Consider the following 13,389-nt stretch of genomic DNA (forward strand, 5'->3'; position numbering starts at 1 on the left):
GACAACACACTGAAGTGGAAATGTTGTTTGCTAAACTCACTATCTGTCACTTCACTTTAAGTTAAAAATCTTTTGTTCTTTCTTTAAAGTGCAGCCAGTATGTCACTCCAAAAAATGTTAGAAGTTAAATTTTCTGATTTTAGATTTTTTTCTGATTAAAACTTAAAAACTATGAACAGTGTATATTTTGAAACATAGATGAGATTTGTTTTGATATAAAAAAAGTATTAACAGAACCCAAAGTGAATTTCCTTTTTGGATTTTCAGATGGCTGCACTTTGTCAAAAAACATTTTTTCAAAATGAAATTTAACAGAAAATATTTTTCTCTTTTTACATATTCTTCTCTTGGTGAACGAACCTCTCTTCATTTTCTCTTTTTCTTTTCTGGCTGTACTAAAACTGGTGACTCTGCATCTTTTACTGCTGCCAAAAAAAACCTTGACAACCACTGTGGTTTGAACAGGACAAGAAGGACTCTTCTCATCAATTGCCCTGCGAAGAGAGTTGGCGCCTTATCTCACGGCTTCGTAAAGACCTGACTCCTGAAAAACTCCGCTCTATTGTTAAACGCTTTGGCCTGCCCTCACCTGGCAAAAATCAACACGAAAAAATACTGAAATCTCCAGATCAACCTGCTTCGCAAATGAATTGGCAGACAAGCAGCAGCAGAAAGGCTGCTTGGCTTACAATGGCTGATATCAAAGTACAAGCTGTTAAAGAGATTTGTTACCAAGTAGCACTGACTGGTTTTACAATGATGGAAAATGAAATTGAAGCCATTTGCCTCTTGCGCTTACAGGACTTATGCCAGCAATATGGCAAACGCGATCCAAATCCTGCTGACTCATGGCGCTCAGTCGCTAGAGATGTCATGGATACGATTGGTTTCTGTGGTGACCGTAACTGTTCTAAGAAGGACTTTGGACCAGAGAGTGACTTTGTTCTCAGCGAAGACCTTTTAACCTCTTTCGAAAGAAAAGAGACTGTTAAAGATGTCATGAAAAATTTAATAGAATCCGTTGTTGCTGAAGTTGATAGTACCAATGGGATTGCAAAACCTCTTAACATATCTTCAAACGCACCTATAGATGAAGTAAAACAGCTTAAAGATGATCTTTCCCAGCTTGTAGACATGCTCCAAGGCGTGAAACAGGACAATGAGACTAAACAGGAAGAAATGAAAATGATGAAAAACAAAATGGACGAAATGGAAAGAGCACTTGCAGGCAATGCCGATTATGGAAAGTCATTGCTAATGAAAAACTTTGTCAAAGATGTGATATTATCGAAAAATGCCCCATCTGAAAACAAAGACCTAACAAAGAAAAAGCTTGGAAGTTCTGTAAGCGGAAAGTCTTCATGCACGAGCAGTTCTGACTTATCAAAAGATGACACATCGAAATCGGACAGTTTTTTTTCCCCTCGCTATGTACAATCTAATGACTTCAGCAAGCCATCTCCAGGAGTTATTGTTCCAGATTGGATTAAAACAAAAGAGGAGCAGATATCATGGTTAATGGACAACGACATTGCTTTTAGAAGAGGTCGTCTTCGCTGGGAAGCACAACAGAAAAAACATCATGAAAATTTGAAGTCACAAGAAATTAACAAAGAGCGTCGCCGACAGCAGCGTGAGTCAAAAAACAACTCAACATCAAGGTACCAATCCCCGAGGTTTGCTTTTAAAGGAATAAACCAAAGCAAAAATGAAAGCAGGCAATCTGGACACAGGTTCGCTCCTAAGAAGTATTTTGAAGGACCTCGGCGTAAAACATGCTCTGCACTTCAAGAGGAATTTGACTCCAAGTCGGGTGAAAAAGAAGATATAGTTGTGCCTAAACAGCAAGACCACACAAGCCCAGACGGTAATAAGAAAACACCATTTCCCCGGGAAGAGCCACCAATGCCGCGTCAGTCTGTAAATCAAAAATCATGTGATACTTCTAACATTCAAACAAGAAGAAATCACGATAAAAGAAACTATTTCCAGCAAAGAAGAAAAACTTGGGGCAACTTTTGCCAGTTATATCAAAACAACCAGGCCCAACTTGAAAAGTTAGGAGAAGGGTCCAGAAATCAGCACCAACATTTGTTCAATGTGTCAGCTAAACCATTTTATGGCAACCCAACCATTTCTGGCCCATCCGCTGGTAACAACTGGTGGCAAGATGGTGCTTACCAACAACACCAGACAAGAAACCAACCATTTCCTCCAAGAACCGTAGTCCAGCCTGATTTTGATGCTGTTATGCAAACCCAGCAGGTCTATGATATGCAGCCTGTAGCAATGGGAAGAAATCAAAGCAGTTTTCAAAGGCAATTCTTTAATCAGATTCCATATCAACAACCAGTTGTTTCACTTGGGGACAACATACATCCAGAACAAGTTAGATTTTACATTGGGGATTTGCCAAAGCAACCATCATTGGATCACATGCCTCCGCAAATCACCCATAACCCTTTGAACGGCCCATTGCTGCAATCCCGATCAACAGAATCGCCACCATATCTATCAACCACCGTAGCATCTGCCAATAGCTTCAATAACCTGAATATTACTGAACCAAAATCTGATAACCAGATAGGAATGGATGAGAGCAAGCGTAAAGTTCAGTTCCAGGGAATATATCAACCACCGTTTCGTCGCCAAGGAATGAATCAAAACCAAGCCAAGTTTTGACACTTTTTCGTTCCACAAGTTAAAGCATGTATTTGTGATGTATGTGATGTGTTTCTTGAAGTTCATCCTATTTTCTTCCATTTTTCATTTTGTTCATTTTTTGCACTGTGTACCCAATTTTTTCCCATTATAGTGGCATAGTTAGAAAATTACCACTAATAACCAAGAATGTAGGCAAGTTTGGATTTTTTGTGTTTGTTTGTGATATGAGTATCAAATGAATTGTATTTTTAAAGGTACATCATTTTTTTCAATTTTTTTTCAATTTATATCCAGTGCCCCTAGTTAATATCAAAAGCACAGCAGTATTTTTTTAATGTGCTTTTTGATCAGTAGTTTTTAACCTTTTTAAGCATATGGCGCATCAAGAATTTTTTTCCGTAACACGCTTTACAGACACAGAACAAAAGTTGTTTAAAAAAAGTAATTGCTACTTTATTGTGGTGGGTTAGATTGCTTTGGTGGCAGTAAGGTATTTTTGTCCATCTTTCAAACCGAAAATCTATAATCCATTTACCCTGAAAATGGTAAAATGGATTTTCCCTAACAGGCAACTAAACTTTGTCTGAGCCTATTAGAGTGCGTTTGGGAATTTCCATAGGCCAGCAGTGTCTTGTTGTGCCTGGAAACATTCATCTATTATTCATAGGCAAGATATAGGATTGCGAAGTTAAAGTACTTTTCCATCCCGTATACAGACATGTATAATATATCGAACGCATGCCACAGTATCACCGCTTGTGTTTAGATTTCTGTCACACATAGATGCATGCATATTTTACACACAAAGCCTCGCTGTTTTTTTTTGCACTGGTATGACAAGAGTTACATTATAATTGTTGCTTATTAAATGGATGGTGTTTTGTAAAATTTTATGTCACTTTGAAATAAAATTTCACACTGAGTTTGAACTGCAGTTGTTTAGTATCTTATTTAGTTCTTATGTAGTTTCAGTTTTTTCTCCAAAGCATTTTAACCAGTATGATCTGGATACAAAACACGTTTGTCAAACAGATTTATCGTTTTGAGATATTTTTGCCAAAATAAAGCCGTGCTCAGCAAATTTTAAATCTGAAATACATGAATACTTTGCTGCCAAGAAAGTTGACCATCATAAAAATGCACTTTAAAAAAAAACAACTCATATTTGTAATGGGTGTTAAATTACTGTAACTTTTATTTCCCCACAATGCTCAATCCGATTTCATCTGTTTCTTGGAAAACGCTGCATAGTAGTAACTGATTACACCAAAACAAATTAGAACAACAGTTCCTGTGTAAGTAGTCTAAACAGTGCATCAAAGTATCTATGTTTTATATATTAAATCACTATTTATGGTGATGTTACATTTTCAGTTTGTAATACAGTAAACCTTGGTTAAACAAGATTCGGTTACTAGTGATCTTTGCCTAATTTAGACAAAACTCGAGGTACAAATGATTTGTAAACTGGTAAGGCTTGAACTAATCGGCATCAGTAAATCCGGATCTTTGCCTAATCCAGACAATTTTTTTGGTCCAAACAGAGCCGCATTAATTGAGGTTACTGTTCATGCAAATTAAAAACTTATCTTTAAGAGCTTGGTTTAATATTTCTCCACATACAGGAATACGAACACAGGTTGGAAGTTTTACAGCAACAAGTCGAAACTCAAACCTCAATTCCACATGAAAATCACACACATTTGCACCATGAAGGTATGTTGATATTTTTTGTTTTGAATTTAAGTCCAAATTATTTGTTTAAAGTAGACTAATGTTAAGCTTTTTTGACAACATAAACATTGCACCCCACATATCAGGGGAAAAAAAATTTTGCGCCCCACATATTTTTACACTAATGGCAAAAATGTGAAATAACTTTGCCCGAAAATGAAATAAGATGAATGATGTGAAATAATAGTACTGCCTACCAAATTTTACAAACTGAAACAGCTCAGGGGTGAATGGTACAGACCTGAATGAGATCCAGCTCAAGATTTTTTGGTAAAAAAATTAATGCAGGACAAACCTCCGTCCCAGCTGTTGGGGTGGTCACATTAATTATGCATGATCAAAAAAGATCTTCAGCAACACAAAGTACAAAGAAATTGATCTATTCTCTAGAATATTTATTGCTGTCTGAAACCATCACCAACAGCCAATGTCTATTTTCTGTCATAAAAATGTGATAATATATTTTTGTGTTATGGCTATACACATTTGTTTCAAAATTTCGCTCGTGGCTACATGCTATAAAACTGAAAATAAGTAAGTAGAAGATGCTAAATAGATATCTGCTGTTCTTCTGTCATTATTGTGCAGCTGTGGCACTGAACAGCTTGCTGAGGCATGACTGTTTAGCCGGTTACTCCCAACAAACTGGAGTGCCGTTGGATGGCTACACTAGCCGTTACAGCCAGTGGTGGGATTCAGCCGGCTCGCACCGGTTCTATAGAACCATGTCATGAAATTTTATGCAATCAGCGAACCGGTTAGCATTACTGGTTACTGTCAATGGATTTTGCATCTTATCTGATACACCAATTTTTGAGATCCAGCTGAAAAATATGACTTTTGTTATAGAACCAATTAACCAAAAAAAATTGAATACCACCAGTGAATACAGCCTGTCTCTCGTCACCAGCTGCATTGATAAGACCTTGTAGGTCAAAAGAAATTGCACTGTCCCCACTAAATAGATTTATATCAAAACATATAATATGCACCGTTTTTATTGATCTTTTATGTAATTACATGGATATAAACAGGTGTAATTGCTGTAGCCCTTCATATCACTGATGATGGCATGAGCATTTGCTGAAACATTTGAACAACAAAGCATTTCGCTTTTTATTTCTATTTGGGCCGTTATTTTCATGATTAAATAAAAGATGTCTTCTTACACAGATGTCGTATATGAGGATGTTGATTGGAATGATCGGGAACGCTACTTAGCTCAGTGGGTCTGGAACAAGTGGGTCAATTATCAGTTTACATCATTGAGGGATGATTTGTGGGGAAATGCTATCTTCCTGAAAGAAGCCAACGCAATCAGTGTGGAGCTGAAAAAACAGGTCCTTGTGACATTATGTGTTTGCAAGTTACTGATGTGTTCTAAAATCAGTTTTATACTGTGAAAAATTAAAGACATGCATGATTAGCTAAAAAGTTTTTATCTTGGTTTAATCTTGGTAATGAGAGCACCCTAATTACATCTTTTTCAAATAAAATCCTATACATTTGTACACCTTTCACACTTGATTTGACTCTAAATCTATTGTGTTAAAAAAATCAGATGCTGGTATGCTAAAGCAAAAATAGTTGCCAAACCCACATTTAAAATGAACATTCACCACACTTTACCAACATTTGCTTTGTTTTTAGGTTATCTTCCAGTTTGTGCTCCTAACTGACACACTCTACTCTCCACTACCCGCCGATCTTATGCCTGCTGATTGTGTGAACCGACAAGGGCATCACAATCGTACAGTGGTTGCCGTAAAAGTCTGTGATCACAAGAATGGTGCAACTCATCTATGGTCATTGCAAAAACTCAGGTAAATAGGAATAATTTAGAAGAGGTGTTCTGAGAGAATGAAGGGTTACATTAGGGTAAATAGGTGTATTATTAACAGGCTTCAAAAAAGTGAAGGGCTTTTGTATTAAAGGACTTAATTTGCTGCTGTGATGGAATTCGTGTTTTCAGGGCCAAACATTATTTACAAATTTATGCATTTATATCATTACAAAGTGCAAAAACGTGCTTGCTACCTCACAATAGACACAAATTGATCTGCAATTTGATGATTAGCATCTTATTCAGTGCTATTTCTGCAGCAATTTAAATGTTTCTGATTTGACCTTTTAAACAGGTATATTGATATAACAGCTCCCACAATATGATTTTATGTCCGAAGTTTTAAACAATTTTGGAATTACTTAAAGGTATTGGTTAAGCCGGGAGCAATAAAGTGGTGGCAGTCGCTAGCAACCCTGACTTACATTTGCAAATGGTGGCCTAAAATTATTTTTTTTCAGTCAAACAAAAGGCACCTAATTTTCATATTGTTGTATACTGTTTAGACAAAGATTGGAGTTAATGAGAAAAATGTACGACCAAGTTTGTGATTTTACTCGTGAGCCAGGAACTCCCGTGAACAACCAGGATCCATTTAAAGACCGCTTGGCTTGGATCAAAGTTCTTGGCAGGTAAAAAAAAACACTTATAATTTAATTGTAATTGGGCGCACAGTTGTAGTTTTAACCAGTCTAGGAATAAAAAATAAAATTGCATTCCAAAAACTGTTTTGGCAAAAACTGTATAAAAGCAGCTAATATTCTTACAACGTTATGAAAAAAAGTTCAACTTTCCATTTGCAAGCCCAATTTCTTAAATCATTTTAGCTTAGAATACATGTCCATGCCTGTCTTTGAACAAGATTTAGTCACAAAAATTACATAACTAAGTATAGTGCAACCCTTTGAGAAATTTTTGTGTCTATAATCTCACAGAAGCCCTATTTTATTATTTTCCTGCTATTTCTTGAATTGGACGGTAATGATCGTTATATGCATGTGATGAATGCATGTTAATCTTGCTGTCGTGCATACGATCATGCATACATTTTATTTTCCAAAACTTATGATTTACTTCATGCTCTGAAAACACTTCTGCATTCTGCTTTATAAAATCGCATCCCCGCCCTTTTTTGTTTCAAAACATTTTTGTTGTATTTCTAATTAAAAATGTTGTATATGACTGAAACATATTTTTCCAATGACGGAAAAAATGCACCACAATATTAACCTATTGTCACTTAACGTTTTCTGTTTGATGAAAATACTTTTTTCTAAAACTAATTATACTTTTTTTACTCAAACAAAACCACTCAACTTTACCCTAATCTGTAAAAATCAAAAATTATAATTTACCATGAACCCCCGCAGGCATTTTAATGCCCCTCACTTCCACCTTTCATGTATTCGCCACAACCCCAATGATGCAACCCCCAATGCTGGAAATACCCCCCTAAATTCCCCTGTTCCCGATTCCAGACTTGCGGGGTCACTGACCAATATACCTGCCTCTGCTTCTGAAAACAACTTTCTCGGGACCCGTAGTCCTACCCTTGGGGCTCTGTCGACCCATAGTGGCCCGTCCACCCCAGTGGCAGTCCACAAGTCTTGTTCCATGTCAGACCTGGATTATGAGTCAGCAATTTATGCCTTGCTGAGTCAGCAGGATCCTTTTTACGACCGAACGCCCTGGTTCAGTATAGTTGGAAGGTTGGTAAAGTGGTGTACAGTCTGTCTTGATATCTTTTATAAGACTTTTTAAGGTTATTGTCTGCTACAAGTTTCAAAAAAATCTGTGTGATTTTTCGCTTACGACTTTTGCATGCCTTTATAACTTGCTCAAGCTGTTTGCCTTGAACAAAATTGATTTGTTATTTGCACTGCATGGAACGGTTTAATTAAAATTAATTTAAATTATGTTAAATTATGATCGACTGGTGAAAACAGATTGAGTAGAGTTTTTTACTAATGTTGCGAACCCATAAAGTATTTTAATACTGGTAGTTTGAATACTTACTAGTTCAACCTATACAAAATATATTCAAAGAGAGCGACAGACGGCGTCAGTGTAATTTTTTATTTGCAGAAATATTAATTTCGCCTATTTAGAAAGCTCCATCAGTTTCCCTCTTGATCAAATAAAATCTATGTGAATATTCTACAAAAAATCTTGCAAAATTAATATTTCTGCAAACAAAAGGTTACACCGACGCTGATCGTGTGTTCCCTCTTTTTGAGTATATTTTGTACATATGATTAGTGAAGACAGATCCGTCGGCCACAACCCTGCTACACAGGCTCATATTGTAGACTGCTATGACATTACACTTAGTTCAACCTCTAATTTCATTCCTTATAACCAGTATTTTTACACCAAAACCTTTTTTGTGCAGAGGCTTCGTTTATTTGAGTAACTTGCTTGCTCCTGTCCCTCTTGTCCACAAGATGGCGGTGGTGAGTGAAAGTGGCGAAATTCGGGGTTACCTAAGAGTCGCGGTACAACCCATACTAGGTGAGTACTGAGTACCACTTCTAACTCTTGTTTTGTGTTTTACTGCGTGATTTGGCTGGCGAGGGTCTAAAATCCAAACTTACCACCATCTGGATTCTTGTTAAAGCTCTTTTAATTCGTGCACGTTTAAATTTGTTTAGCGCTGTTTTTTTTTGTCCGGATTAACCGAATCCGGTTTACAGTATCTGTATCTTAAATAATCTAAATAAATATGGATGACTTCTGGGTTGTCAAAGTTTCAAGTGTGTTTTGTAAACGACTGTTGTCTCCATCCCTTGTGCTTAGTCTCTGGTTACTCAAGGTTATATGATATACTACACAAAATTTAGGCCATTTTGTTGTAAAACTGCTATTGTTAGCAAGCAACCTTTTCGCTGATCTTCTGCTGCTCTTTATGAGTAACTTTGAAAAGAACCTAAGCTCAGTAAACCTCGGTTAATCCGGATCTTCGCCTAATTCGAACAAAACTTGAGGTACAAATAATATGTTATGTGGTAGTTTTGAACTAATCGACATCAGAAAATCCGGATTTTCGCCTAATCCAGACGATTGTTTTGGTCCAAACGGGTCCGGATATACCGAGGTATATATACTGTATTTTACGAATTTTGAACTTATTATTCTCGACAGACACAAAAGGTTATAGAAATGACGAATGGAATAACACATCAATACAATACACGAGTAGGAGACAATCCGCCACTGCTCATATCAAGTTTGACCAAATTAACCTCGATGTAAGACTTTTCTTATGTTGTAGTCGATCGTGTTACTTTGTCATTGATAATAGTTTGCTACTGTAACAAACAAGCTTTATAAACCACAACAGTTAGTAAAGTGTATGTCCTTTTGCTAACTGTTATATGTTATGCCAAGTATAAAAAACAAGTTTTGTGAACTGCTTGTGATGTGGTTTAAACTACTTTGTAGGAATAATTTCTAAAAATCAAAAGGCCTGCATGGGCATGTTAATGAAAGTTACCAATGAGTTTGATTTTGCTTTGTCGGATTTTGAAACTTTATCATGTTTGTTTGAAATTAACATTTTGACCCCAAGTTTTTTCCACACCTTAACTTCGCTGCGGATAAAAGAGAGTTTTTCCCTCCGCAGCTTGTGATAATTCAAGCCGAGAACCTCTGGACCCAGTGGTTTGCGCAAACGCCTGTTCATAGCCTGTTCACGTTCATAAGGTTGTGAGTCTAATCCTATCACTGTCGCTTATGTTTATGCGAGAAAAAAAACTTGACCGGCATTGCTCCCGTCCAGTGGTTCCCGTTGGGTTGAACTAAATTCATCAACAGCCTAAGTCGAACAAAGTCAAATAAAAACTGGTTCGACTAACCTGCAATAAAATAGGCAGCTCGACGGCGGACCCATTGTAAGCATTCTGACGTTGTCTATCCATTGAGAATAAAAATGCAACAAACAAATAAAGTCAACTTTTGTCAACTTCAGTAAATAATGACATTCGCAGGAGTCGGACCTGGCGCCCCCCAGTGACGAAGGATCAGTCTTTAATGACGACATCAACGTTCGTGTAGTGGAAGGGAGGGGGGATAGCTCAGCCGAAAATTCCGTGGCCGAAAATCTTAGCAAGGAGGGATTGCAAAAAATCACAGCTGATGATTCAGGCACTTTTGAACAAACTGACTACGACAGTAAGTTGTTGATAAATATGGGAAGTATAAATAATTTTAACGCGTTTTGTGCTTGTTTTGTTTGAAAACTGAAAAGTTTGATATTGATTTGGCATTAACAGAAGTTTTTTACCGGGGATTTGTATCCAAAAAGCGTGATAAAAAAGACGTTTTGTCATTTCAGGCAAAAACAAATAAGGAAAAAAAATACTTTTTTAATTTCACTTTGCCATATTCTATAAAGCGAAAATCAGGATTCCCGAAATCAGGGTTGTCATTGGCGAAACATTGCGAGAAATCATTAAAAAAACACAAATAAGATCATTCGTAACTTTAAAGAATGGATTTTTTTAAAATCTGACAAAATATTTTTAAACAAATGCAGTAAAACAAAAAATGAATTTTGTTGAACATTTTAAGCACAAAGTTTGACTGAACAATGCAACTTCGGTGAAGTAGAAAACCATCTCGAGATTGGATCTGAATTCCAATTCCGAATCACAATTCTCGATGCCGTCGGAATTTCCACCAAATACGCTGACATCTTCTGCCAGTTTAAGTATGTTGTACCGAAATGATTTTTCTCATTCAAACGGATTTATTGCTTTAATGTTTCAGTAATATGCTCAGATCAAACCTATTTTATACTAAAGTGTCCTAAATTCTCTTTTATACCATACTATTAACCAATCTACAACATCAATTAAGCAACACACAAATTTTCCAACAATACCCCAAGGATTGTTTGTCTTCCCTTACCCTCATCCGATCGCTAACGAACTTCGATCCCTGCTTAATAATTCATGCTTCGCACTGCGCCGCGGTCACGTGCCAGACAGCCGTTATGACGTCATAATGTATGATTTATCGCAGCTTCTTGCATCGACGCGACGAGGCCTTCTCCACTGAACCGCTGAAGAACACTGGCAAAGGGGCGCCCCTAGGGTTTTACCACGTGCAGAACGTAAGCTGTCTTTCCTCTTTGCTTGTGACGTAACAGTTGGTGACATCGCAACTTTTTTCGTCACAAAATTATAAACTTGTTAAATTAAAAAAAATTTCTTTGCTTGCATCTTGTGACGTAATAGTGGGTAAAGTCATAACGTTTTTAGTTACAAAGTTATGAACTTGTTAAATAACAAAAGTTTTTTTTCCCATTTGATTGTATATTGTGACGTAATAGATAGTGACGTCATAATTTTTTTATCAAATTTATCAAAAAAACTTACCAAATAAAAAACTGTTTTTGCGTTGATTCAACAGTATATGCACTATTTAAAGTCAGCACAGTATTACGTAATGAGTGACGTATTTATTGCGCAGTTCTGTGTGAAAGTGACGCCTCGATTTATCGAGTACATCAGAACCCAACCTATCGTGTTCGAAATCTTCGGCCATTATTCCCACCACCCTCTGCACGACGACAGCAAGGATATTGAAAGGTAAGCAGTAATAATTTTGTTGTGTGCTGAAACGGTCTATTCACTGCACTAATTGGCTTGTATTTAAATGTATTCAATGCACTAAAGCCTCCGGATTTTTGTGTGGTTGAATCGGAGGTCGCCATTTAGTACCTTTTTAGTTAAACAAATTTACAAAAGAACTAATCGAATCCAATTTTTAGCTTATTATTGAGCCGCCGACCAGCCATGATGACCCTTGCTCCTCTTTCTAAACCAGGTAAGTGTGATTTCTTCTGATCTTTAATCGTTAAATATGCAATGCAATTTCAGTTGTAAAGGGTGGGGCGACTCCTACTATGTTATAAAAGTATATCTGAACGTCAGTCGACATTTCGGAGCAACAATGAGCAAATTAATTAAACTGGCAATAAATAAGTGCTTTCGTGGTGAGACTTGAACTAATCGACATCGGTTTATCCGAATCTTCGCCTAATCAAATGGATCCGGATTAACCGAGGTTTTTGTAAACTCTTTTTTATACTGTTAGTGAGCTGTTTTATTCAGCAAAATAATTCGAGTTATTTTTGTGACTTTCAGTACCCGCAACGAGTCTACCCGACAACTCGATTCTACCCGGACGAGTAGCGAGTCACACTCAGTGCGCGTATGACGTCATGGTGTGGTTTGAAATTTGCGAGTTGGAGCCGCAAGGAGAGTAAGTAACGAGTTGCAGAGTTTGATTTTCTTATATTGGACGAGTACATTTTTTGTTACGATTTAATGCTCCAAGCAAAGCCCTATAGCAAAAAAATTAGTAATCTATACCAGGTGTGTGCAACCTCCGGCCGCGTGCCAAATGCGACCCTTGATTTAAGATTATGCGGCCCGCAGAGACGTCTGGATTTCAAATGTACTGGCAAACGAGTCCAACTATTATATATTTTTGAGCCGATTAATGCGCCCGGTGCTATTTTTATGCCACCTGGCAATATGTGGCTAGAATCAAGTGCGAATTTTACTTGTAATTAACCATATTTGACAAGCAACAAGTTAAAATCACCTTGTGTTATACACAGGTGCGGCCCGCGATCTAATTTGGGCAATTGTATTTGGCCCCACAGTAACAAAGGGTGCAAACCCCTGATTTATACGAAAAAAACATAGTACACCAGGCGTGATACCGTATCAAATATTTTACGAAATAATTTACCAAGTCGCATAGAACATCTCTAGAAAGCTCGCGTACTTAAAATTAACTAAACAGCAATTTTTTTCTACGCTAAAGATCAATAATAATTTACCAAACGGCCCCGTTGTGAAAATTGCAAAACCAAAAATCAGTTCTGTAACCAAAGCAATTGAAGTCCTCATTCAAAAAAAGGAAAAAATAATTGCATTGTAAGATTGTCACGAAATTATTAAAGTTTAACTAAAACAACTAGAACCAAAAATTAACCTGAGATGAAAAGCTCCTTATCTAAATCTACATTGATCTTTTAATTACAATAAAAATTGCAGACAGTTTCGACCTTCGACCGAGATCGGCCGTGTATGAGCTAGCCTTGCAGCAGGTTGGTGAGACATGACTTTACAGCC

At 36.9% G+C, this 13,389-nt stretch overlaps 1 protein-coding gene across 4 annotated transcripts in view; it reads left to right on the plus strand.

The window, feature by feature from the left end:
• The window catches only part of LOC145215525 (kinesin-like protein KIF1A), a 33,945-nt gene that overhangs the window by 8,732 nt on the left and 11,824 nt on the right, over positions 1–13,389 (plus strand). For 3 of the 4 annotated variants that reach the window (XM_080084221.1, XM_080084222.1, XM_080084223.1), the window contains 13 exons: positions 4,290–4,380; positions 5,572–5,738; positions 6,049–6,221; positions 6,748–6,873; positions 7,612–7,950; positions 8,634–8,752; positions 9,383–9,489; positions 10,228–10,411; positions 10,811–10,949; positions 11,264–11,354; positions 11,714–11,832; positions 12,015–12,070; positions 12,391–12,508. In XM_080084221.1, the coding sequence (XP_079940347.1) occupies positions 4,290–4,380; positions 5,572–5,738; positions 6,049–6,221; positions 6,748–6,873; positions 7,612–7,950; positions 8,634–8,752; positions 9,383–9,489; positions 10,228–10,411; positions 10,811–10,949; positions 11,264–11,354; positions 11,714–11,832; positions 12,015–12,070; positions 12,391–12,508 (1,829 nt within the window). The remainder of the gene's footprint in view (positions 1–4,289; positions 4,381–5,571; positions 5,739–6,048; positions 6,222–6,747; positions 6,874–7,611; positions 7,951–8,633; positions 8,753–9,382; positions 9,490–10,227; positions 10,412–10,810; positions 10,950–11,263; positions 11,355–11,713; positions 11,833–12,014; positions 12,071–12,390; positions 12,509–13,389) is intronic. The other variant, XM_080084224.1, reaches the window with a different exon arrangement.

The sequence above is a fragment of the Phallusia mammillata genome, chromosome 2, assembly GCF_965637545.1.
Source record: "Phallusia mammillata chromosome 2, kaPhaMamm4.hap1.1, whole genome shotgun sequence".
Lineage (NCBI taxonomy): Eukaryota > Metazoa > Chordata > Ascidiacea > Phlebobranchia > Ascidiidae > Phallusia > Phallusia mammillata.